This window comes from Arvicola amphibius, chromosome 12 (genome assembly GCF_903992535.2).
Source record: "Arvicola amphibius chromosome 12, mArvAmp1.2, whole genome shotgun sequence".
In the NCBI taxonomy this organism is placed as follows: domain Eukaryota; kingdom Metazoa; phylum Chordata; class Mammalia; order Rodentia; family Cricetidae; genus Arvicola; species Arvicola amphibius.
Genome location: NC_052058.2, coordinates 129,362,717 through 129,389,353, shown reverse-complemented (window position 1 = coordinate 129,389,353; position 26,637 = coordinate 129,362,717). Strand labels below are relative to the sequence as shown.

At 40.5% G+C, this 26,637-nt stretch overlaps 1 protein-coding gene across 1 annotated transcript; it reads left to right on the top strand.

Annotated features, from left to right (window-relative positions):
- Nucleotides 1-23,798: 23,798 nt before the first annotated feature.
- On the top strand, nt 23,799-25,416 carry Ndn (necdin, MAGE family member). Its single transcript, XM_038313960.1, has one exon. The coding sequence runs from the start codon at nt 23,882-23,884 to the stop codon at nt 24,857-24,859; it is 978 nt and encodes a 325-aa protein (XP_038169888.1). The 5' UTR covers nt 23,799-23,881; the 3' UTR covers nt 24,860-25,416.
- The last annotated feature ends 1,221 nt before the right edge of the window (nt 25,417-26,637 follow it).

Here is a 26,637-nt window from a genome sequence, read left to right as displayed (position 1 = left end):
AGTCATTCTGTTTTTTTTTTCCAGTACTGAGATTTGAACCTAGTCCTGTCTAGGCAGTTACTTACCATGGAGCTATATCCAAAGTCTGTATTTTTTTATTTAGATCAAGCATCTCACTGTGTACAATATTCTGGACTGAATCTCAGTACATAGCCTATCTATACTCAAAGTTATCATGTTTCTGCCTCTTAACAATTCCTCTAAACTTCATTCTTCGAATGATCTATGTGCATTCTTGCTATATAAGAATTCATCATTCCAAGATCTTCCATTTTTGCTGTATGTTTGTTAATCAGACCAATGAATGGTCTGTATGCTCTTCAATAGTTATTTTGCCATTATGAATAAATATTTTATATATTGTATTTTAATTGACTAATGTTGAACCTTATAAAATACATATGAGGTTGTTATCACTCTATATGTTTAGAAGAATTAAAGATAATTGATATATTGTTCAAAACAAATCACCACTTTGTGTCTGCCTTTTGCTTATTTTGGAAGCCATTTTGTACTCTATAATGTATTTTCCTGAATGGAAGTATGCCCTGTGCAAAAGGGCTTCTAATTGAAAGCTCAGTGATGGACATAGACTGGCTGGCTAGTGAGTTCTGTGAACATACCCATCTTCATCTGCTCAAAGCTGGTATTACAGATGCTCTGCCATACTCAGTATTTCATGAATGTGCTAGGGATCCAAACTCAGGCTCTAGTGTTCGCTTAGTTTTCTAAGCACTTCAATCACAAAACCCTTCCCTTGGGACACTAGTGGGGTTCTACTGTCTGACTGATGATTTTTTTTGTGAAACATTTGTGTGTGCATGATGCCTTTGCCACGAATGAAGCCCAGAGGACAGCTGGCTGGAAATAGTCCTCTCCTTTCTATTTTTTTTTATGATTTATTTTTTTTATATTTAAAAATTTCCATCTCCTTCCCTCCTCCTCCCCCCTCTCTCCCCTCCTCCTCCCCCTTCCCTCCCCTCCTTCTCCCCCTTCCCTCCCCTCCCCTCCACCCATACCTCCCCTCCCTCCCTCTCAAGGCCAAGGAGCCATCAGGGTTCCCCACTCTATGCTAAGACCAAGGTCCTCCCAACTCCCCCCAGGTCCAGGAAGGTGATCGACCAAGCTGAGAAGGCTCCCACAGAGCCCGTCCATGAAGAACAATCAGAGCCCAGAGCCATTGTCCTTTGCTTCTCAGTCAGCCCCCGCTGTTGGCCACACTCAGAGAGACGGGTTTGGTCGCATGATCCATCAGTCCCATTCCAACTGGAGTTGGTGATCTCCCATTAGTTCTGTCCCACCGTTTCCATGAGTGAACGCACCCCTCTCGTTCCTGACTTTCTCCCTCATGTTCTCGCTCCTTCTGCTCCTCATCGGGACCTTGGGAGCTCAGTCCGGTGCTCCAATGTGGGGCTCTGTCATTTTCTTCATCTATCGTCAGGTGGAGGTTCTATGGTGATATGCAAGAAATTCATCAGTATGGCTATAGGAACTGGCCTTTTCAGGCTCCCTCTCCTCAGCTGCCCAAGGAACTAACTGGGGGCGTCTCCCTGGAAACCTGGGAACCCCTCTAAGGTCAAGTCTCTTGACAACCCTCAGGTAGCTCCTTAAATTAAGATATATGCTTCCCTGCTCTCATATCCACCCTTCCTATATCCCAAGCACCCCATTCCTCCGAGCTCCCCCCGCTCTCCCCTTCACACTTTTCTCTCCCCATCTTCCCTTGACCCAGTCTTGCCCAACCCTCAAGTTCCCAATTTTGCCTGGCGATCGTGTCTACTTCCAATATCCAGGAGGATTACTATATCTTTTTTTGGGAGTTCACCTTCTTATTATCTTCTCAAGGATCCCAAATTTATAGGCTCGATATCCTTTAATTATGGCTAGAAACCGAATATGAGTGAGTACATCCCATGTTCATCTTTATGGGTCTGGGTTACCTCACTCAGAATAGTGTTTTCTATTTCCATCCATTTGCCTGCAAAATTCAAGATGTCATTGTTTTTTACCGCTGAGTAGTATTCTAGCATGTATATATTCCACAGTTTCTTCATCCATTCTTCCACTGAAGGGCATCTAGGCTGTCTCCAGGATCTGGCTATTACAAATAATGCTGCTATGAACATAGATGAGCATATGCTTTTGTTGTATGATTGGGCATCTCTTGGGTAGATTCCCAATAGTGGAATTGCTGGGTCCTGGGGTAGGTTGATCCCGAATTTCCTGAGAAACCGCCACACTGCTTTCCAAAGTGGTTGCACAAGTTTGCATTCCCACCAGCAATGGATGAGTGTGCCCCTTACCCCACAACCTCTCCAGCAAAGGTTATTATTGGTGTTTTGGATTTTAGCCAATCTGACAGGTGTAAGATGATATCTCAAAGTTGTTTTGATTTGCATTTCCCTGATAGCTAGGGAGGTTGAGCATGACCTTAAGTGTCTTTTGGCCATTCGAACTTCTTCTGTTGAGAATTCTCTGTTCAGTTCAGCGCCCCATTTTTTAATTGGGTTAATTGGCATTTTACCGTCTAGTCTCTTGAGTTCCTTATATATTTTAGAGATCAGACCTTTGTCAGTTGCAGGGTTGGTGAAGATCTTTTCCCAGTCAGTAGGCTGCCTTTGTGTCTTAGTGACAATGTCCTTTGCTTTACAGAAGCTGCTCAACTTCAGGAGGTCCCATTTATTCAATGTTGCCCTTAAAGTCTGTGCAGCTGGGGTTATGCATAGGAAACGGTTCCCTGTGCCCATTTGTTGTAGAGTACTTCCCACTTTCTCCTCTATCAAGCTCAATGTGTTCAAATTAATATTGAGGTCTTTAATCCATTTGGACTTGAGTTTTGTGCATGGTGATAGATATGGATCTACTTTCATTCTTCTACAGGTTGACATCCAGTTATGCCAGCACCATTTGTTGAAGATGCCCTCTTTCTTCCATTGTGTACTTTTGGCTCCTTTATCAAAAATCAGGTGTTCATAGGTTTGTGGTTTAAGATCCGGGTCTTCTATACGATTCCATTGGTCAACTTCTCTGTTTTTATGCCAATACCAAGCCGTTTTCAATACTGTAGCTTTGTAATAGAGTTTGAAGTCAGGGATGGTAATGCCTCCAGAAGAACCTTTATTGTATAAGATTTTTTTGGCTATCCTGGGTTTCTTGTTTTTCCATATAAAGTTGATTATTGTCCTCTCAATCTCTGTGAAGAATTTTAATGGGACCTTGATTGGGATTGCATTGAATCTATAGATTGCTTTTGGTAGAATTGCCATTTTTACTATGTTGATCCTCCCAATCCACGAGCAGGGGAGATCCTTCCATTTTCTGGCATCCTCTTCAATTTCTTTCTTCAAAGACTTAAAGTTCTTGTCAAATAAATCCTTCACTTCCTTGGTTAGCGATACTCCCAGATATCTTATGCTATTTGTGGCTATTGTGAAAGGTGATACTTCTCTGATTTCCCTCTCTGCTTCCTTATCCTTTGTGTATAGGAGGGCGACTGATTTTTTGGAGTTGATCTTGTATCCTGCCACGTTACTGAAGGAGTTTATCAGCTGTAGGAGTTCTTTGGTGGAGTTTTTGGGGTCGCTTATGTATACTATCATATCATCTGCAAATAATGAAAGTTTAACTTCTTCCTTTCCAAATTGAATCCCCTTGATTCCCTTATGTTGTCTTATTGCTATTGCTAGAACTTCAAGCACTATATTGAAGAGATAAGGAGAGAGTGGACAGCCTTGTCGTGTTCCTGAATTTAGTGGGATAGCCTTGAGTTTCTCTCCGTTTAATTTGATGTTAGCTGTCGGCTTGCTGTAAATAGCTTTTATTATATTTAGGAATGACCCTTGTATCCCTAATCTCTCCAAGACCTTTATCATAAAAGGGTGCTGAATTTTGTCAAATGCTTTTTCAGCATCTAATGAGATGACCATATGGTTTTTTTCCTTCAGTTTGTTTATATGATGGATTACATTAATAGATTTTCGTATGTTGAACCAGCCCTGCATCTCTGGGATGAAGCCTACTTGATCGTAATGGATAATTTTTCTAATGTGTTCTTGGATTCGGTTTGCCAGTATTTTATTGAGAATTTTTGCGTCAATGTTCATGAGTGAGATTGGCCTGTAATTCTCTTTCTTGGTTGAGTCTTTGTGTGGTTTAGGTATCAGGGTAACTGTAGCTTCATAGAAGGAATTTGGCAGTGACTCTTGTGTTTCTATATTATGAAATACCTTAAGGAGTATAGGTATTAGGTCTTCTTGGAAGTTCTGGTAGAATTCTGCATTGAAACCATCTGGTCCTGGGCTCTTTTTGGTAGGGAGGTTTCTGATAACAGTTTCTAATTCTTCGCGACTAACAGGACGATTTAGAGCATTTACCTGGTCCTGGTTTAACTTTGGTATATGGTATTTATCTAAAAAACTGTCCATTTCTTTTACATTTTCCAATTTTGTGGCATACAGGCTTTTGTAGTAAGATCTAATGATTTTCTGAATTTCCTCTGTGTCTGTGGTTATGTCCCCCTTTTCATTTCTGATCTTATTAATTTGCGTGTTCTCCCTCTGCCGTTTGATTAGTTTGGCTAAGGGTTTGTCAATCTTGTTGATTTTCTCCAAGAACCAGCTTCTTGTTTCATTGATTCTTTGTATTGTTTTCTGTGTTTCTATTTTGTTGATTTCTGCCCTCAATTTGATTATTTCCAGTCTTCTACTTCTCCTAGGTGAGTCTGCTTCTTTTTTTTCCAGAGCTTTCAGGTGTGCTGTTAAGTCACCAATGAGCGCTTTCTCCGTTTTCTTTAAGTGGGCACCTATTGCTATGAACTTTCCTCTTAGCACTGCTTTCATTGTGTCCCATAGGTTTGAGTATGTTGTGTCTTTGTTTTCATTAAATTCAAGAAAGACTTTAATTTCTTTCTTTATTTCTTCCTTGACCCAGGTGTGGGTCAGTAGTTGACTGTTCAGTTTCCATGAGTTTGTGGGTTTTCTGGGGGTAGCATTGTTGTTGAATTCTAATTTTAATCCATGGTGATCCGATAAGACACAGGTGGTTACTAATATTTTTTTGTAACTGTGGAAGTTTGCTTTGTTACCAAGTATATGGTCAATTTTCGAAAAGGTTCCATGAGCCGCAGAGAAGAAGGTATATTCTTTCCTATTTGGGTGGAATGTTCTATAGATGTCTGTTAAGTCCATTTGGTTCATTACCTCCATTAAGTCTTTCAATTCTCTGTTAGGTTTCTGTCTGATTGACCTGTCCATTGGTGAGAGAGGAGTGTTGAAGTCTCCAACTATTAGTGTGTGTGGTTTGATGGCTGCCTTGAGTTCTAGAAGTGTTTCTTTTACATAAGTGGGAGCTTTTATATTAGGGGCATAGATATTCAGGATTGAGACTTCATTCTGATGGATTTTTCCTGTTATGAGTATAAAGTGTCCCTTTCCATCTCTTCTGATTGATTTTAGTTTGAAGTCAACTTTGTTGGAAATTAGTATGGCCACACCCGCTTGTTTCTTAGGGCCATTTGCTTGATAAACATTTTCCCAACCCTTTACTCTGAGTAGATGTCTGTCTTTGTGGTTGAGGTGTGTTTCTTGTAAACAGCAAAATGTTGGATTCTGTTTTCGTATCCAGTCTCTTAGCCTGTGCCTTTTTATAGGTGAATTGAGTCCATTGATATTAAGTGATATTAATGACCAGTGGTTGTTAACTTCAGTCATTTTTCGTAGTAGAGTTTGTGTGTTTCCCTTCTTCTAGTTGTGAAGGGTCGCTAGATGCCTGAGTTATTGTGGGCGTTGTTGGACTCCTTGGTTTGTGATTTTCCTTCTATTACTTTCTGCAAGGCTGGATTTGTGGCTGCGTATTGTTTAAATCTGTTTTTGTCCTGGAATATCTTGTTTTCTCCATCAATGGTGAATGCAAGCTTTGCTGGGTATAATAGTCTAGGCTTGCATCCATGTTCCCTAAGTGTCTGTAGCACATCTATCCAAGCTCTTCTGGCTTTCATGGTTTCCATTGAGAAATCAGGTGTAATTCTGATAGGTTTCCCTTTATATGTTACTTGACCTTTTTCCTTTGCAGCTCTTAATATCTGTTCTTTATTCTGTATGTTTTGTGTTTTGATTATTATATGGCGTGGGGATGCTTTCTTTTGATCCAGTCTATTTGGTGTTCTGTAGGCTTCTTGTACTTTCATAGGAACATCCTTCTTTAGGTTGGGGAAGTTTTCTTCTATAATTTTGTTGAATATGTTTTCTGGGCCTTTGAGTTGTAATTCTTCTCCTTCTTCTACCCCAATTATTCTTAGGTTTGGTCTTTTCATGGTGTCCCAGATTTCCTGAATGTTTTGTGTTAAGAATTTGTTAGATTTGTTTAGTTCTTTAATCTGTGAGTTTATTTCCTCTATAGTATCTTCAGAGTCCGAGATTCTTTCTTCCATCTCTTGTATTCGGTTGGAAATACTTGTCTCTGAAGTTTCTGTTCGTTTACTCAGAGTTTCCATTTCCAGTCGTCCCTCAGATTGTGTTTTCTTCAATACCTCCATTTCATTTATCAGGTCTTGTACTGTTTCCCTTACCTGTTTGATTGCTTTTTCTTGTTTTTCTTGTTTTTCTTGGGTATCTTTGAGAGATTTATTTATTTCGTCTACCTTTTTGTTTGTCATCTCTATTTCTTTATGGCAGTTTTTTACCTCCTGTTTAAGGTCCTCTATTATTTTCATAAAGTACTGTTTAATGTCGGTTTCTTCTATATCTTCTGGGGTAGGGTGTTCAATTCTTGTTGTTTCGGGATGTCTGGCTTGTGGTGATGTCATGTTGCCTTTCATGTTGTTGGAGGAGCTCCTGCATTGGCGCCTGCCCATCTCTTACTTCAAAAGGAGTGCGGAGGTGTTTGGTGTCCCCAAAGAATGATGGATCCTCCTGCAGACTGTCAGGTCCCCTTGCAGGCCAAGCAGCTCTCAGACAAAGGCCTACCTTGCTCTGGTCAGTCAAATGAAGGAGGGGACCCCCCACCGGCCTGGGTGCACTCAATTCTGGGTCCCCAGACCTCTCCTTTCTTCTTTTCTTGTTATCAGGTGTGGGAGAATAACAGAGAGCATTGGTGAGAGCCTATAATATATGGTGATCCATGGGACCATGCTGGTCAACAACAACAAAGGAGTGCCTTTACTGGTGTTACGCTTTTCATTTGTTATCCTGTGGGTTCTAGAAGGAGAAAGTTTTTCCCTACTATAGGATGACTCTATTTTAATTTATTTTATCTTTATACATATATATTTTAGAAAGCATAGACAATGTAATATTTTCATATGACTTTTGTGAAATATCTTTAGTGTCTGTTCTCCTTCCTGATATCATTTCTGGAATACTAACTTTCATTCCCTCCCTCCATTAACCCTTTCTTTTCCATAATTCCTCTTCAGCCCTGTATAGGAGTGTATTCAATCTGTCCTTTTTTTAAAGCCACACCCAATTCTTCTGTATGAATTTCCTTACCTTTATGGATATTTCAAATGGCAGAGCACATATATAAAGATTCAAATATAGTCAAAACAATGATGGAGAATATGTGATATTTATCTTTTGGGATGTGTTTCACCTCCTTCCACTTACCTCCAACTTTCATAATTTTATCTTTCTTGCCAGCTCCATAAGATCCATTGTGCAAATGTTTAAAATTTCATTATTCATTCATCATCTGATAGCTGCATTCTAGGTCCAATACACAAGTTCAAACACAACCTGACATCATTTACTGATTCCAAAAACCTCTTCCTTGATATGCCACAGGCAATAAGGGAGAGCCTACAGTTTTTGCCTTATTAAATAAAAATAGTGTTAAATGTACTCACAATGATAGTGTTATTATTACTGTGTTTTGTTAATTTGTTTTCATTTTTGTTTTGATTTTGGAAAACAAGAAAGAACATAAAGCATAAAATTGGGTGGGTAAGGAGGTGAAGAAAATCTGAGGAGGTTGGGAGAAAACAAGTTCAAAATATATTGGATGAAAAAAAAACTTAAATAAAAAATTAAAATCCGAATGTAAAAATATTAATAACCAAAATACCTATGTTGAATAGGACGCTGAATAGCAGACAACTGGAGTCTAAACCAATAACAGAACCAAAGTGACTGTGTTTTGAAAGGGCTTGTTGTTTGTTTGTCCATGCACCTTCTGGATCTCAACACTCTCTTATGCAAAAGCAGGGAGAAGTAAAACATTTTTTAAAAATTATTTGAAGATGCACACTTGTTAGAAAAAAAAAATAAATGCTAATGAAGCCCAAAATTATATTGAACTAGGAAAGTGGTCTTCAAGGTACAGCTAATAAAGGGCATTGTGGTTACTTGGCAACAGGATGCAGCAAAGAGTGAACTTTAGCTTACTATTGCCTGCTATTAGGATAGGCACAATTTAACAGTCCTAAGTTACATCAGAAATATCCAGTTTACAGCTCAAGAAATCAGGAACTCTAAAGACTGAGAATTAATAAGATTATAGGACATCATCCCTCATCGCCCATCTTAGCTGCAAACAAACAAGATCCAAAAGGTGCAGACTCTAAGGGAGGTTTTAGAGATGACTAAGAGAACCAGGAGAGAAGGGTGGAGATAGAAAAAAGATGTGAAGCCCTTGACATCAACAGGTAGTGATCATTAACCTCAACTCTTGTTCATATTATTATAAAACCACAGAAAAAATGTCAATTAGTCTCACTCCCCAGTTATCCAACACAATATGCCCTACTTTCCAGAAAAAAAAGTTGCAAAGCCAAAGACATCCAATATGGTACATAAGGCTACACATAATTATTAGAAGCAGACTCAAATGAGATAGAAATGTCTTAATTAACGGACAACCAATTTCAAATAATTGAAAATTATGCTGAGCTCTGATAAAAATTCCTTGCAAGAACAGAAGGGCAACATGAATAAAAACATGTACCTATATGAAAGAGGTGAAAACACAGGTCATTAAAAGCAATGTATGAAAACAAAGGATGACATCTTGCATATCACCATAGAACCTTCATCCGGCAATGGACGAAGCTCGAGACAGAGACCCACACTGGGGCACCAAAGTGAGCTCCCAAGGTCCAAATGAGGAGCAGAAGGAAGGAGAACATGAGCAAGGAAGTCAGGACCGTGTGCCCACCCACTGAGACGGTGGGGCTGATCTATGGAGAGCTTGACCAAGGCTACCTAAACTGGGACTGATATAGCATGTGATCAAACCGGACTCTCTGAACGTGGCTGAAAAGGAGGGCTGACTGAGAAGCCAAGGACAATGGCACTGGGTTTTGATCCTGCTGCATGTACTCGCTTTGTGGGAGCCTAATCCAAACAGATTTCCTAGACCTGGATGGAGGGGGAGGACCTTGGACATCCCACAGGGCAGGGAACCTTGACTGCTCTTTGGACTGGAGAGGGAGGCGGAGGGAGAGGGAAGAAGAGGGAGGAGGGGAGGGAAATGGGAGGAGGGGAGAAGGTGGAAATTTTTAAAAATAAATAAATTAAAAAGAAAAAAGAAAATAGAGGATGACTATGTCGTAGATTATCTGTAGATTGAACATGACTTAATTTTTAAAAAGGAAAAGCAAGTAGAAAACTTGAAATTTTGGAAAGCAGTGTGGCGGTTTCTCAGGAAATTCGGGTTCAACCTACCCCAGGACCCAGCAATTCCACTATTGGGAATCTACCCAAGAGATGCCCAATCATACTAAAAAAAGCATTTGCTCAACTATGTTCATAGCAGCATTATTTGTAATAGCCAGATCCTGGAAACAACCTAGATGCCCTTCAGTAGAAGAATGGATGAAGAAACTGTGGAATATATACATGGTAGAATACTACTCAGCGGTAAAAAACAATGACATCTTGAATTTTGCAGGCAAATGGATGGAAATAGAAAACACTATTCTGGGTGAGAACCTCCACCTGGCGATAGATGAAGAAAATGACTGAGCCCCACATTGGAGCACCGGACTGAGCTCCCAAGGTCCTGATGAGGAGCAGAAGGAGAGAGAACATGAGAAAGTCAGGAACGTGAGGGGTGCGTTCACTCATGGAGACAGTGGGACAGAACTAATGGGAGATCACCAACTCCAGTTGGAATGGGACTGATGGATCATGCGACCAAACCCGTCTCTCTGAATGTGGCCAACAGTGGGGGCTGACTGAGAAGCAAAGGACAATCGCGCTGGGCTCTGATTCTTCTGCATGGATGGGCTCTGTGGGAGCCTTCTCAGCTTGGTCGATCACCTTCCTGGACCTGGGGAGAGTTGGGAGGACCTTGGTCTTAACATAGAGTAGGGAACCCTATTGGCTCCTTGGCCTGGAGAGGGAGGGAGGGGAGGTATAGGTGGAAAGGAAGGGAGGGAAGGGGGAGGAGGAGGGGAAGGAAGGGGGAGGAGGAGGGGACGAGATGGAAATTTTTAAATATAAAAAAATAAACCATGAAAAAAAAAGAAAACTTGAAATTTGGTATGTCATTTAACTTTCTACTTTGACAAAATTTATGAACTACTCTAAGAAAGGAAAGCAATGTTTTCGCTCATAGTTTCAGCAATTTTAGTTTATGATTGGTTGTTGATAGGCCTGTGGCAGGTAGTACCTCATGGCAGGAGCATGGTCTGGAGGACGATGGTCACTTTATAATGTCTAGAAAGCAAAGGGGAAGGAAAGGGTTGGAATGCCAATATCATCTACAAGGACATGTCCCCAAAGACATTATTTCCTTCCATAATCCCACCTCCTAAATGCTCTAGCACTTTACAATACTTCTACAATCAGTAGACCAAGTCTCCAACATATGGACTTACAGAGTATTTGGAAGGCTCAAAGTAGTGCAGTAAGCAAGTAGAAATTCCCTAAGCTAAGAAATTAAATGATCAGAAAATATCACAGTATATTCCAGAATCGTTTGGCAATTTCTAATATTACTGGAAACACAGGAATATTAAACAGAATGAAAAATGTACTTTAAAAATGAAAAAGTACTTTAAGTATGAACAAAAAATTAAAAATAAATAAGCAAACATATTAGCAGTACAGTGAGTTTAAAGAACAATAAACAGGATAAAGTCCAATAGTCTACATGTAAGCACATGTAATTGAGAAAACACTGGCTTTGGGGGTCCTGGCCTGTTTGGATGCTCACCTTCCTAGACCTGGATCGAGGGGGGAGGAACTTCGACTTCCCACAGGGCAGGGAACCCTTACTGCTCTCTGGACAGGAGAGGGAGGGGAAGTGGAGGAGGGAGGGGGGTAATTGGGAAGCGGGGAGGAGGAGGAAATTTTTAATAAAAAAATAAAAAATAAAAACTCACCAACTAAGAAAAAATATACAGCAACATAATAAAACAAAATAAACAATTGGAAATAAAAAAAAAGAGAGGTGCCAGGCGGTGGTAGCACATGACTTTAATCCCAGCACTCAGGACACAGAAGCAGGCAGATCTCTGTGAGTTCAAGGCCAGCCTGGTCTATAAGAGCTAGTTCCAGGACAGGCACTAAAGCTACAGAGAAACCCTGTCTCAAAAAAACCACAAAAAAGAAAAAAAATAAAAAGAGAGGCCACAAATTTTAAAGGACCAATGAATGGTATATAGAAGGGTTTGGAGAGGTGGAAGGAAAAGGTGGAAATTATGTAAATATACTAATCTCAAAAATAAAAGAAATTTTAAAAAAACAAGAAAATAAAAAGAACATTTGGGGAAAAGATGGGAGGAACGTAAGTATGGTAGCACAGAGCATGATTCTGTCATGCTCGAAGTCTGAAGTATGGGGTCAGTAATATGACACATACAGAGACCTTCCCTCAGAAAAAGGCAGATAAGCACAAACATTCAGAAGACAGAGGTAGAGACCATCATCTGCCATGAAAGAACTGTTGAAGGAAGCGAACTCCAGAAAGGGACAGGCTGTAGCAAGCATGAGAAGTGATGCACTGAGAAATTAACCCAGAATCCCATATCCACAGAAATTCCCTAACAAAACTAAAGCACAAAATGTGCAGGGCTGCAGAGATGGTTCAATGATTAAGAATGCTTTCTGCACATGCGTGAGGGTCTGAGTGAATCTACAGCATCCATGTAAAAAGTTTGGCATGGCCACAGTTGCCTCTAGCCAGGTTCGACTGTGAAGAAAAGCTGATCTTGAGTGCTCACTGGCTAATGGGCATAGCTAAAACAGTAAGCTTCAGGTTTGGTTAGAAGCCCTGTCTCCAAGGAGTAAGACAGAGTGATAGAAGTCAATAAACATTCTTCTCTGGTTACCAGTAGAACACATGTGCCCATGCACACACACACACACACACACACACACACAAACACACAATTTGCAGTCACAGAACAAACTAAAAAATGTATTACTAGAACATCTGCCTTATAGAAAATATTCAAAGAGCTTCTTCAGGGAGAGAACATACTCAGAATCTTACTGCGTGGGCAGTTTCTGAGAAATATATGAAGGGTAGTACATACATACATATACTTTAATGCCTAAAAAACACACATATCCCCACATATGTACTTGCTGCTTCTGAATACATATACAGAATTAGTATATATACATACACTTGCACACACAACCACAGGCATACAAACATACATAACCACAAGCATTCCTACATGCATACACACACACTCAGATAGATCGATAGATGATAGATAGATAGATAGATAGATAGATTAGATGCATTGTTCACATACACACAAACATATATAAAAGCATAAACATAACCATAGATCACATATAAACAAACTTACATACATTTTATATAGAGAAACATGCATTCATACATACACTCATACATGTATATACACATACAGAGACACAAACACATATATAAAAATAAACACACATAGTGGCACAAATTCACCTTCATACATATGTACACAAATTCATGCACACGCATGTTCATATATACATAAACATATACAAACAAATACATTTACATATACATTCAAACTGCACCCATACACATACACACACTACACATACTAATACACACAAAGATATGTTTTAATTGTTTAAAATGTTCAATGTTATTCCTCATTAGGAAAGTGACTGATGAATATCTTAAATATTACCATAAAACCTTCATCCAGCAACTGATGGAAACAGAGGCAGAGACCCACATTGGAACACTGTACTGAGCTCCCAAAGTCCAGTTGAAGAGTGGGAGGAGTGAGAATATGAGCAAAGAGGTCAAGACCAGTACACCCACTGACACAGTCTATCAGAGCTAATAGGAGCTCAACACCAGCTGGACTGGAAGGAAAAAACATAGGACGAAATAGTGCCTCTGTATATGGTTGACAGTTGCATGGCTGGGGCAGAATGAGGGTCCACTGGCAGTGGCACCAGGATTTATCACTACTACATGTACTGGCTTTTTAGGAACCTATTCTCTTTGAACGGATACATTGCTCAGCTTAGACATAGTAGGGAAAGCCTTGGACTTTCCCCCAAAGCAATGTTCCTTACCCTTTCTGAGGATTAGATGGGGGTGGGATAGAGGTGTAGAGGAGGGAGTGGGAACTTGGATTCGTATGCATAATAAAAAGAGATGGTTTGGTTTCTTTTTAAAATAAAATAAAAGCATAATAGACATACCTCTGTCCAGTTAGTACTACTAATACAGTCAAACCTAAAAGGAAGAACATTTTTATGAGTTAATGAATCTGTAGTGAATTTGGAAGGTCTGGGCACTGTCCACAAGAACGCAGAAGTGTGAGGCGAACGTGATAACCACTACCATACGGAAATGGAGTGTGATTCATAGGTATCATTGCTTCTAAGAACTGTGGGTGGCTTCAGTTGTTTGGAAGACAGAAGGCAAATCAGTGGAGCAAGATGACCAGTCCTGGCGTAGAAGCACGAGTATGCAGGTGATGAATTCCAGCGACACAGCAGTGCCAAAACAATGTTTTCTTCTTACCTAATAAACTCAATAAATAACTAATGCTTTCAACAATTTTTAAAAGAATATAGGCTACTATAAAAGATAACATTTATGATACAAATGTTATCCCTAGGACTATAATATCCCTACAAGAAAACAGTATATATTCAAGCTAGGACAACATTTCTCAGTTATAGCTTGCAAATGTTTAGTTTCAAGTACAATACCGAAGTGTGTATCCCAGCACCCGAATCAGGAATTGAAAATCACCCTACCTCAAACTCCAGGTGCTCATACCAGCACTTGTGGAATCCATGAGCGCTGCGTTCACATGCACATGTGCAAATGCAGACACACACATACTCTCAGAGTTAAACACAGATCATTAAAATAAAAACCATTTCCATTGTATATTATGCACATAAAAACATTCTCCCTTTAAAATATACTATTAGATAATGGCAAGGAGGAAAATATAGTGGTTTATGCCTGCAATGCCCAGTCAGCGACAGAAAAGGTGAGGAAAGTGATTTGTAGCTGACCTCGAACCACAACTAATAGCAAAGAGAGAAAGAGTGTGTGTTGAGGTGATATCTGTATAACTATCAAAGATAGCATATAGATAGCACAAGAAAAGAAAACGTCCAGTATCATTAATCATTTACGTGCATAGAACTAGAATTACAAGGCGCTGTCATGTGTATATGAAAATAAATAAAAATTTAAAACACCATCTCCAAGATTTCTACAGATATGAGATATGGAGGACTTTGTTCTATCATATACTGCATATATATATATACATATATATATATGCAAAAACTTCTATTTAACTTTTAAAAGTAAATAATCACCTACTACATGATCCAGCCATCTAAATTCTAGTAAGAAACATGATGGCACGAGTCAATAAGTGTTTTTTTTTACAATAATAATCGCAGTGAATGTACCTATCAGAGTGCCAAAATGAAACTCTAGATATTATCAAGAAGGAAATGATAAATAAATCTCAGTGTGTTCGTACAGTATCATCATTGTTTTCACACTGAAAAGTCTCATGGATTCATATTTTGGTAGGCTGTGGACGCTTTGTTGAGATGGAATTCATCTGGTCAAAGGAGGCCACCAGGGGCTGTACTTTTCTATATGTTTTGTTTTGACAGTTTCATACTTGCCTGCAATCTATTGTGATCATATCTAGCCGCACTGACGTCTCTTTTGCCCTACCACCGCCGAGACTTCCTGTCTCTTCCCAGCTCTTAGATATACCCAACTTTCATCTATGGTTTTTGTTCAAGCTTTGTGCAGATAACTGCTCCTGCCACAAGTTCACGATGGGGGTAACTCTCTAATGTTAGAGCCCACTCCTTGCTTCCAGTTTCTAACTGATTCTAAGTCATCTGCTATTCAAGTAGTTCCGATCACATTTCTCTGCCACAGTAAGCCCGTACTTCTCCAACATGGGAAACTGAAGCATTCTGAAACCATGATTCAAAATGAACTGCTGCCACCATAAATTGCTTCTGTCAGGGAACTTGGTCACAGTAATAACACCAATCAGCAAGATAATAAACTCAAGACATACTCTAAACTGGAAGAATCTCAAAAACTATTAAGGCAAAAGATGTTAGAGAAAAAGGATTAAAAAAGAAATTTCATTTATTAAAATTGCAGAAATTGCAGACGACTGTACTGCGTCAGAAATCAAATCACAGCTAAACGCAGGAGGTAGGAGTGGGTGTGTAGGCAAGCAATTATAAAAGGGCATGAGGAGAGGAGGTAATGGGTGTATTCATTATATAGTGGTAATAGATACATGGATACACATGTCAAGAACAGTCAAATTATGCACTTTCAATATGTGGGAATCATCAGTAGAAACTTAATAAAACAGTGCAAAGGAAGATGTGATACTTTGTCTAAGGAAAGGTGTAGGTTAATCAAGGTGTGGGAAGCAGAAATATCCAAGGGTACATATCTGACAGAAGCAGCACTTTCTTCTTGTTGTTGCAAAATGAATGAGCAGCATGTCAGTGCCCTGAGGAGATGCCCAGGACTCTAAGTCACTGTCCTCAATGGTTGGTGTCATCATTTCAGCTCTTCCTGCAACAGAAACATTTAAGTTAAGAGTTACAATTAAGAAAAACATTAAGAGGAGTTACAATAGACATCAAAGTTTTATTACCAGAAAGGGTGAAGATTAATAAAGTGCTTAATAAAAGGATAAACACTACATAAGAATTTGTTTGGCATTTTGTCTGATTTCAAAATTCCCTGCAATATATTTACTGACTCGTGTGTCCTTACTGCACTGACATGATAATTTAGGAGTCAGGGGATAACTAAGAACCAAGAATATTATTACCACTATGGTAATTTCACCCTGATATGGGGTGCTCCTGAGGTTCTAGTCAATCATCTCATCAAGGGTTCAAAGCAGCCATAGCTACCTACATCGTAAGATCTCTGAAAACTGTATTGACGAACAAATGGGTGCTCTGACTGCGGGATCTTGCCTGTAGAGTTCATGGAAGCCCTGCACTCCCACAGAGCTCAGCCTGAATGTGTCCTTATGAGATGACTGAAAGCAGGTATGTTGCTTCAGTGAACCCAGTGGGTCATTCTAGTCAATTATTGGGCCTCACAATTCATGCCAAATTCCAAATGTGTAGAAAGTCAGAAGTGCCAATAGATTAGGTCTCCCAAAGTGCTGCTAACACCACAGGGAAAGAAAATCTTATGGCGAATGGGCCATTTAGCTCCTAGGATGTTTCCTAACTGTGACTAACACCAGAATTTTCAGCACAACCAATTGGAGCCAAATCAGATTATGTGCAATAAAACATAAAAAAAAATCCCAGAGGCGTCTACAAATCACTAGGTGGTACATTAAAGAGCAAAGGAGCCAAGTAAGATCATGAGTAAAATATCAGTTTACATAGTTTCATACGACTATGTCTTTACAAAAACTAATTTTGGAAATCCTTGTTAGCAGGCAGTTACGGTCTTTGTGCAAACTGAAAAGTCTGGTGCACACAGTGAAAGTAGAGCCCTGACTGATTTCATGACTGGTGCATATACTTATACAAAAAAAAATGAGTTCCTGAAAGCTCGGTCTTAATTGATCAGTGGAGAGGTACTGTCTAAATTAAGTATCTACAAACTCTTAAAGGTGGTAAATGAACCTCGTAATGCTGAGCCAGAGAATATATTCCCTCTTGAGAGTTGAGATGCCCTATTAAGTGATGCCCTTAGTAAGACAGTGAAGATCAAAGAAATGAATAAGGGCACGATGGACATGTGAGAACAAAGACAGACACAGAAAATATCAAGAGCCATTTATTCTGAGAGAGGTGAGGGAGATGGACCTGAAGCCCATACCTGTAATTCTAGCACTGAGGAAGTAGAGTTACAAATCTAAGATGAGTCTGGAATAAACAAAATAATATCATAAAACAAAATAATGAAATGAAACCAAAGAGAATTGAGAAGGTAATCATCGCTAAAGCTTTTGTTGGGCATATGACAATTTTAACACTTCATTTCAGACTCCCGGCTGCCAGACCCATGGAATTAAACTTCTGTATTTGGAAGCCACTCACTCTGTAGAAACTGGTCATATCAATTTTGATAAATTAATATATGATACATATAGGAACATAGTAGGTTCATTGTGGATGCATCATAGTAGGTTGAGTGTGGAGAACAAGCGCAGGTATTTAAATGAACAAGTGTTTGAAGGGCATATGTGGCTATGCAGTTGAGAAGGAGCAATGACTATCAATGTCCAATTGAGGGTTCAAGAGTGACACGTTTTATAAGGCAGGTGAGGATTATATATTATATATAATATATTAATTATACCTGAAGTAAAATGGTAAGGGTTAAATATGTCTCAGTGAGAACTGAGAAGATGCCTGTCAAGCATGAGAATCTGAGATCCAACTTCCTTCACTCAGGTATATCCCGGTAAAGTGGTTAATGTTTTTAAACCCAACCCTAGAAAGAACCGGATAATCGATGGAACTTGCAGGCCAATCAGTCTAGCTGAATTGGAAAGCTCCAGGATTAGTAAAAAGTCCCATTTGAAAATACAACATGGAAAACCACTGAGGAAAACACCTGAGGTGGACCTCTGGCCTCCACATGGACAAGGAAACACACACACACACACACACACACACACACACTGTACATACATGCATTCACTAAATACACACACCAAAAAATAAAGTTGGGTTTCTGTTATTCTCACTTATTTGTAGGTAACTAAGAGGACAGTCCCAGGTTATTTGTGAAGAAGGAATACAGAGGAAATGGATCACTGGGCTTAAGGCAGATGGAACAATGTCACTAAGTATACTGCGATAGAAAATAGGAAAGGTGTACTGGACTGAAGGAACACACTCAGATCTCAGTAGTACAGATTGTAAATGTCAAACCCTGAGTGGCAAAACTGCTCAGCATAAAACAAGAGACTAGATAGGGAAGTATGGCAGAGTAACAAGAAGCCCCAACATTTAGGGCATAAATTAGAGAAAAAGGCACATCCAGAAGATCTGAGGCATGGTCAAACTGCCAGATGTCCAGGGACACTGTGAGGTATCTGGAGAAGATAGATATTCTCTTGAGGACTATTTATTGAGTTTGTATCTGTATATTTCTAGTACAAATGTGGAAACCAAAATGTATTGGTATAGATGAATTGGTTGTAAAGGATATATATAAGAGGAAATATTTCAAAAGGTCTATACACATAATTTTGACAACTTGCATGACATGGACCAACCATAAAGTATCAGCAATAAAGAGATAATTTAAATGTGCCTACAAGGTCACATTTTAAAAGTTCCATCTTTCAAAACAGACCATCAGCAAAAGAAATCTCCAGGCACTGAAGGATTTAAAAATGCCACTCACAACTTAAAGAAATCCAAAGCTATAAGTCTGTTTCCATAAACCAAAGTGAGGAAGAGTTGTCCTGTGAGGGTTATAATAATACCTGACATGAAGACCAGGCAAAACCTTGACAAAAGAGATAGTTAAAAACGAGCAGACCTGAGGACATTTACAAGATGTCTCAACAAAATATGAGCAAATGCAATCTAACGTGTGATACTCTTCAAACCAGAAGCCAAAGCCTGGTGAATATAATGTGTTTTAGAGACATAGGCTTAAGATGAAGAATCCTGTTTTATGTAGATTGAAGAAGGAATGTAGTGTGCTAGTTTGGGAAGAGGCTTAAATTACCTGGAAGTGTTGGCATAGCTGTTTTTTTTTCTCTCCTTCCTGCTCCCTTTTTTTCCCTCCCCAGTGGTTTTCAAACCTAGCTGCCCAAAAGAGGTTTTGTAGTGTGAGAAAAGTTTCATTTTAAATTTTATGCCTTCCTGCTTCTTTTTTTAGGGAGGGCAGCTGTAGACTATTAAGGTGTGCAATGTACACTAACATAAGAAAAATTATCCCCATTCTATTCCAAGGACCAGTCACTGTAAAGAGTCTGACCTTAGGAACTCCAATAACGACAGTGCTTACTTTTTTACTTCCAGAATTTCTCACTTCAACCATGATATTTTTATGATAATTATTTTTCCAGATTTGTTGTTTGTATTTGGGGGTTAGAAAGACTGACAATGCCTCACTATTTAGCTATGGTTTTTGAATTCGGGATCATCCTGACTCCATTATGGAGCCCTGAGATTCACATGCATGCCATCATAACTGAATCTATGTGTACTTATCCCAGGCATGTCAACTTTGTATTCCAAAGAATTGCTATCTCTTCTGCCTACATGGATTTCCTAAATGGTACTACATATCACAATCACACAGCAATGCTTATCTGAATAAGCATTGTCTCACCTTTTGAGACAGCCTCCTGTAGCTCCTTATTTTCACCTCACCAGTGATTACCTGTTCCTTGGCATCCCAACTGAACATTCTTTACTTCTGTCCCAGGCAAGATGGTAAAATTGCAGATCATTGGCAATACACATTAAAATAATCATTACGTTATTACTTTATTTTTAATTCATGCTTTTCCTTGCCAATTATCCTCCCTATATATTTTACATCTTTCTGAATTTTGTCCAAGGCGAACACCCTAACTATAGTTATTAAGTGGAGTGTCAAATTTCTTGCCTTCTCAGAATGCCCCACTCCCTTTCTTTCTTATCACTAGTTCCAGTCCTAAATCTTGGTGCAAGTGACCATTTAGCATATACTCTGGACCATTGTACTCCGTGTGTATCAGATGGTGAGTTGTAGATGTGGGCAGACAAGTTTGGATAAGTGTGACTGCCCTCAAAAACAACAAACTTGAGTTCCAAGCCTCTAGGGAAGATCCCGAGGATGGCAGGTTAGCCGCTGGCCTCTCCTCCTCCCTCTGACCATGGAATGCAACCTTCTGTGCTTGATTCGTGGTCTTTTCTAACAAAAAATGGGTGGGGTTGCCCAGTACTCCCAATGACACTGGTTTCTTTGCAAAACTGAGCTACTTTTCAAAAATGCAAATTTAAAAACTACGGCAGACATTGCTCAATAATATTTGCTTAATATATTAAAATGAGTTCTCTGTTTCAGTTTTTTTTGGCCTGAAAAGGAATGTGGGGCCCATTTCAAGAGAAAGTTCACTGCCTATGTAGACAGGAAACAGCCAGGAAAAAATTATGTTTCATCCAATGGCCCTACACTAAGAACATGTGTAGTATCCTCAGGAGGTTTCAGAGTGAACCCCCCTTCCTCAGCTCTCTGTGGAAGCCAGTGCCAGGACCGTCCTTTTCTGAGGAGTCTTCCAAGAACAGCCTATCCCACAGCTGTATAATCTGTTCCATATTACAGTCTGAAGCAACCCACTGGAGAACCTGTCCTTTCCAAAGATCTGAAGACATAATATCTCCATAGTCTTAATGCATTTCTTCCTGAAACTTTTTTCTAGGAGCCATTAGAGTAAGTTTCCTGCTTTTACTTCTAAGACTCAGGTCCTGTAACCTATTTCCTGTGACACATTAAGCCACTGTAAAGATGTCCATCCAGCCTAACTTAGACACTTAGTCCAAACATCTTAGATATCTTTGGAGCTCCAGCCTAAGTATCTCCCTTGGGTTCAAGTATTCATGGACACCACACAGATATTGGATTCTTCTTCTTCCCTAATGTGACTTCACTATTGTTTGTAATAGCTGCCACTCTCTGTAAATGTAAGTAATGTATTATGTAGCTGTCAGTTCCCAAGCTTTTATAATAGTTATGTTCTTTGCTTAAAGGTAATCTTATAGGTACTTCTTCTTTTCTTTTTGGTAGTAGACTGATCCTTCTCAGAAGGTTATACTTGAGTAGATGAAATCGCACCTGTAGGGGTGCTTCCGAGCTCGGATGGAAATCATCACCACAGTTCACACTGGGCTCATTTCCAGATCAACATCAGCATCAATTCTGTGGCTTGAAACTCTTGAAACATCTCTCAATGTGGTCCCAATCTACTGACTGTGCGGTTCATCCAAAGCAACTTCCTTATCAGTAGGAATGTATAATATAAGCTTGTGTAGATGTGATGTCTGCTACTATGTTAACAACGTCATCAGAGTGAGGTCCAGGTAGAAACTCAACTATACTGCTCAGCCCAGTAAGTTACTAAAGCCCAAGTAGTTCTCTGTTCACATAGCTGATATCCTACCTCAACAAGAAACCACTTTAAAAATGTTGCTCCCTCCACTACTGACTTGCTTTCATGAATCCATTAAGCCCAAGATGGTAAATACAACATGTATATAATCATAGGACCATCTCAGAAAACTCTTCAAAATCAATCCACTTGGGGGAAAAAAAGCTAAGAAATGAGAATAAGTGAACTCGAGCACTCTTGGTCCAGAAAGTTGAAATCACAAATACTATTCCATCTGAAATATGTCCAGGATGCACAGGACGTCACAGGTGAAAAATACCACTTCAGACATCATGGATCTCATCTAAGATCTCAACTAACACTATCTCATAATGGAGCCTTCAGACTACATATGTTAAGTGAATAGAAAACAAATTAATCTCATGGTTAGATTTGATTTCATACACATTATTGTGCAAATACAAATAAAGACTAAGGAGCCCCATTATTTCAGAGTAAGGAGGATGATCAAATCTAAGGACTTCTGGTTTTGGAAACTTCAACAGTAGCCTGATTTCATATTTCCTACTCCCAATCTAATTTTTTATTCTAATTTAGAAATATGCTTCACCTCATTTAAGAGGGACTATTCCAGCTTATCAATGGAAACAGCATTTAAAAGATGCTGAGAATCACTTAGTTGTGCTCCCAACATTGAACTAGTCTTTTCTTGACAACATACAGTGAGAAGTAGAATATTTCTTATAAACTCAGAGGATGTAGCAAGTAGTCAAGGGAAGAAGGGCACAGGGGAAAGACAAAAAATATACTAGCGTAAAAACTTGTGTTAATAAATACAATGATCATCTTCCCCTAGAATCCTATAGATCCAATAGATGTGGCAAGCAAAATCTACAGATGTTAAAACAATGGTAAATCAACTCACTACACATCTAGTGATGGGTGAATGCATAAAAATGTTATATATATATATATATATATATATATATATATATATGTACTATCTTCCCTAATTAGATGCTTCATGTACACTAGCAGCTTATTAGTTGTGGTAACATGTATAAACTTGCTGGCATGGAGTGAAGTGAAAAGGGCTATGCATAGACAAATGCTTTCTGATATCCCAGCATTTGTGGAAATGAGGGAGAGATGGCATAAAATAAATAGAGAGCAGAAAGTTGATTACCAAATGTTGCAAAAAGAACATGGAGGAGAAAAATTGCCCCTTCTGACACAAGAATATAGTTATGAACATATTCTCTATTGTACTACAACAAAGTAGAGCTCATATATTCAGATATATAGATATAGATGGAAAAGAAATTAGAATAGTACTTAAGTTTGTGATGATGAACATGTTAATTATACCGATTTGGTTACTGCATATTGTGCTTGTGTACAGAGAAAAACTGTTATTTGTGTCAATTTCAGAGAAGGGTGTTGTGTATTCTGCTCCATCACTCTCTCACTGACCTAAACCTAGGCTGGCCTCTGGTAAATCCCTGTGATGCTCCTGATTCCACTGTTCAGAGCAGGGTTTACAAACATAGACTATGCTACCACTTTTATATGTGAATTTTGGGGATTTGAAGTGAGGTTCTCACACTTGAACTACAAATGATCTCACCTATGGATTGAACTAATCCCTGTCCCAATTAAAATTTTAAACCTACGTCAATTATGCTGTATAAATCTAATATGTCCAAAACCTTCACATTCCATGTGGATTGATCTCCAGTGTCTGGAACTACATTTTACATTCTTCCTTTTTTTTTTTTTTTTTTGATATGCACTCAGATTTGGTAAATATTTGTCTGTATTCATTTCTCAACATTGCAATCGTAGGCATCACATCATCCTCACAATACATACACTTTCCCAAAACCTACTTACTGCCTCTCTCATTCTTTTGTAGAAAACCCAAGTTCAAGACAAAGTCTCCCCCAGTTAGAGTCTGTGAGAAACTCCAGTGCCTTCACACTTAACATGATTTTCCACAAACTCAGTGTGTCCTATCATGACTTCACCATCTGAGGAACATCTTTCTTTTTTAACTTGCTCCTTCCCCATCCTCGTCTATCTGTGGCCCATACAGGAGACCTGGAAATCTTTTCCCTTACTTTAGAGGCATCCTCCCTCAGACCCCAGTGGTTGGGCTTTGCTTCCTTGCTCCTATCCAGCCCTACCACCCTTCTGGCTTCCCTACACGCATGCGCAGTGTCGTGTCCGCCCCGCCCGGCCGCTGCTGCGGAAGGCAGAGCGCTCAGTAACGCGCACTTCCTCTGCTAGAGTCCACGGCAGGAGTGCTGATTCCGAGAGCTCCAAGTCGCAGCGGTCCTGCTCTGATCAGACAGCGCAGAGATGTCGGAACAAAGTAAGGACGTGAGCGACCCTAACTTTGCAGCCGAGGCCGCCAACTCTGAAGTGCAGGGCAGCCCTGCGGTTCCGGTGGGGGTCCCTCCTCCCGCGTCTCCGGCTGAGACCCTCGCAGGGCCCCCAAGCGCTCCTGAAGGCCCTGTGGCAGTCCCGCAAGCCTTGCCGCCGCCAGCAGAACGGTTCGAAGATATTGATCCTATGATCCTGCAGCAGGCCGCAGAGGAGGCGGGCGCCCACCAGCCCCAGAGTCCGGCCCGGCAGATGCCAGCACCGCCCGCCCCGGCCCAAGTGGTGCAGAAGGCGCACGAGCTCATGTGGTACGTGTTGGTCAAGGACCAGAAGCGTATGGTCCTCTGGTTCCCAGATATGGTGAAAGATGTCATGGGCAGCTACAAGAAATGGTGCAGAAGCATCCTCAGACGCACCAGTCTCATCCTTGCCAGAGTTTTTGGGCTGCACCTGAGGCTGACCAATCTCCACACCATGGAGTTTGCCCTGGTCAAAGCACTCAGCCCAGAGGAACTGGACAGAGTGGCGCTGAACAACCGTATGCCCATGACAGGCCTCCTGCTCATGATCCTGAGCCTCATCTACGTGAAGGGCCGCGGGGCCAGAGAGGGCGCGGTCTGGAACGTGCTGCGCATCCTGGGGCTGAGGCCCTGGAAGAAGCACTCCACCTTTGGCGATGTGAGAAAGATTATCACCGAGGAGTTCGTCCAGCAGAACTACCTGAAGTACCAGCGTGTTCCCCACATCGAGCCTCCCGAGTACGAGTTCTTCTGGGGGTCCAGAGCCAACCGTGAAATCACGAAGATGCAGATTATGGAGTTCCTGGCCAGGGTCTTTAAGAAGGATCCCCAGGCTTGGCCTTCCCGCTACAGAGAGGCTCTGGAGCAGGCCAGGGCTATGCGGCTGGCTAGCCTCGCTGCCCACTTCCCCCGCAGAAGTGTCTCTGAGGATTAGGAAGGTCCCCCAGCACTTTGCTAGTTTCTGACCCATACAGGGGTGTCTTAAGGGTGGGACTGGGTCGTTAGAGTATTCCCCCATTCACAGTGCAGTATTTCATGTGTAACTTTTAAGTTTTTCGTACAGTGCTTTTGTACCTCTTAATGCAGTGAATTCATTTGTGTACTCTTGAGCAGTGTTTAGGATTTATGCATGTGTGTTTAGAAGTAAGCAAGTGGGTGTTTTCACTTTTGCGCTTCCTTCAGTTTTTTGTATAAGAGATGTGCTGTGCTAAACTTGTGAAATACATTGTGTATCTTGTTCTTTGATTGGGACTGATGATCTGTATCCACATAAAAAGGGCCCTGGAGAGCAAGATGGACTCAGCAGCAACACAGACCTGACCAAGAGAAATGTCAAGGCCCCTCTCCCCATGACCTCCACTGACACGGGAAGCATCCATGTGGAATGGACTGATCTGAACCGAAAAGTTTTCAGTGTAAGCACTTAGCACACTTTACGAAACATGTATACAACCCCCCCCCCCATAAATAAACTTTGAAGTGAGCATTAAAGATTCTCGTGAAATAATTTCTTTGGGCGGGGGGGGGGGGGTGTGGGCATTTGGTTTGTTGGAAGGTGAATGGGAATGGGTAGGAATGGGTGGGAATGAGGAAAATTCTCCCGTATACAACGGGAACAAATGCAGTGTCTGTCTCACAGAGTGGAAAAACCACCACACACGACCACTCAAGTTTACAGCTTTATTTTCTTAAAGGAGCTGGGGACACTTCGACGACTTTGACACATAAAGGGTGTAATAATCAAAGAAAAGTCCCCTGTCACATCACATGGGAATAAGAACAGGTATTATGGAGTAACTGCCCCTTTTCTCGTTGTTTTTTTTTTTTTTTAATAGTTTCTGGTGGGCACTTAACAGAATGGAAGAGTGTTACTAAACCCTTCATGCACAGTTTATCCTTTATTTCATCCTCCCACCAGCGATAAGGGAGCTACTGCATCTGCACAGAGGAAGAAACACGCAAAGGGTGTTGGTAATGAACTCTCCTAAAACTCTGAGGTTATCCTGAGTCTTGTCTCTTAGCTCTCTATAGCCACCACTCACATGGGCACCCTGGCCTCCGTGCTGCATACACTAAGGGTTTGATTTTTTTTAAATTAATTCAAAGAGTCCTTTGCAGAAAAATGGGCTTCTAGGTGTATAAATGAAGTAACTTCGTTTCAGAAAGAGTGGACAACCTAATCAAATCCTTATCCTGCTCAGGGGTGCAAAGAAGACCTGAAGCATAACCTTTCCGGGGTGGGGGATGGAATGTGAAGGAAGCTTTTCCGACTGTGGTACCCATAGGAGCCATGACAGGTATGAAACAGGGGAGTAGTTGGGTTCAGGAAGTTCCCTACCGCGACACAACCATATTTGTGGCTCAGCAGCCTGTATGTTGCGGTGGACGGCCGGTGAAGTGCGATGGGAGTCACTGTAAACAGCAAAAACACTGGGAAGAAATCATTAGGAAGCATTGGTCCGGGGAGAAAGAGGGAGAGAAGAGGCTGTAATGAAATTAGGCATCCTTTAGACACCCAACAGGGAAAAGGCACCTAGCCAAAGTCAGAAGCATTTCTGGGGATGGTGATGAGGGAAGACACCTGCCACAGCATACTTAAAAGCAAACGTAGTCCTATTTACATGAAAGAGTTACAATCAGTGTGTTGGAGTGCAGAATTGCCAGCACTTTGTGGCATTATCTAGCCGGGGGTGCAGGGAATGAAAATGCATA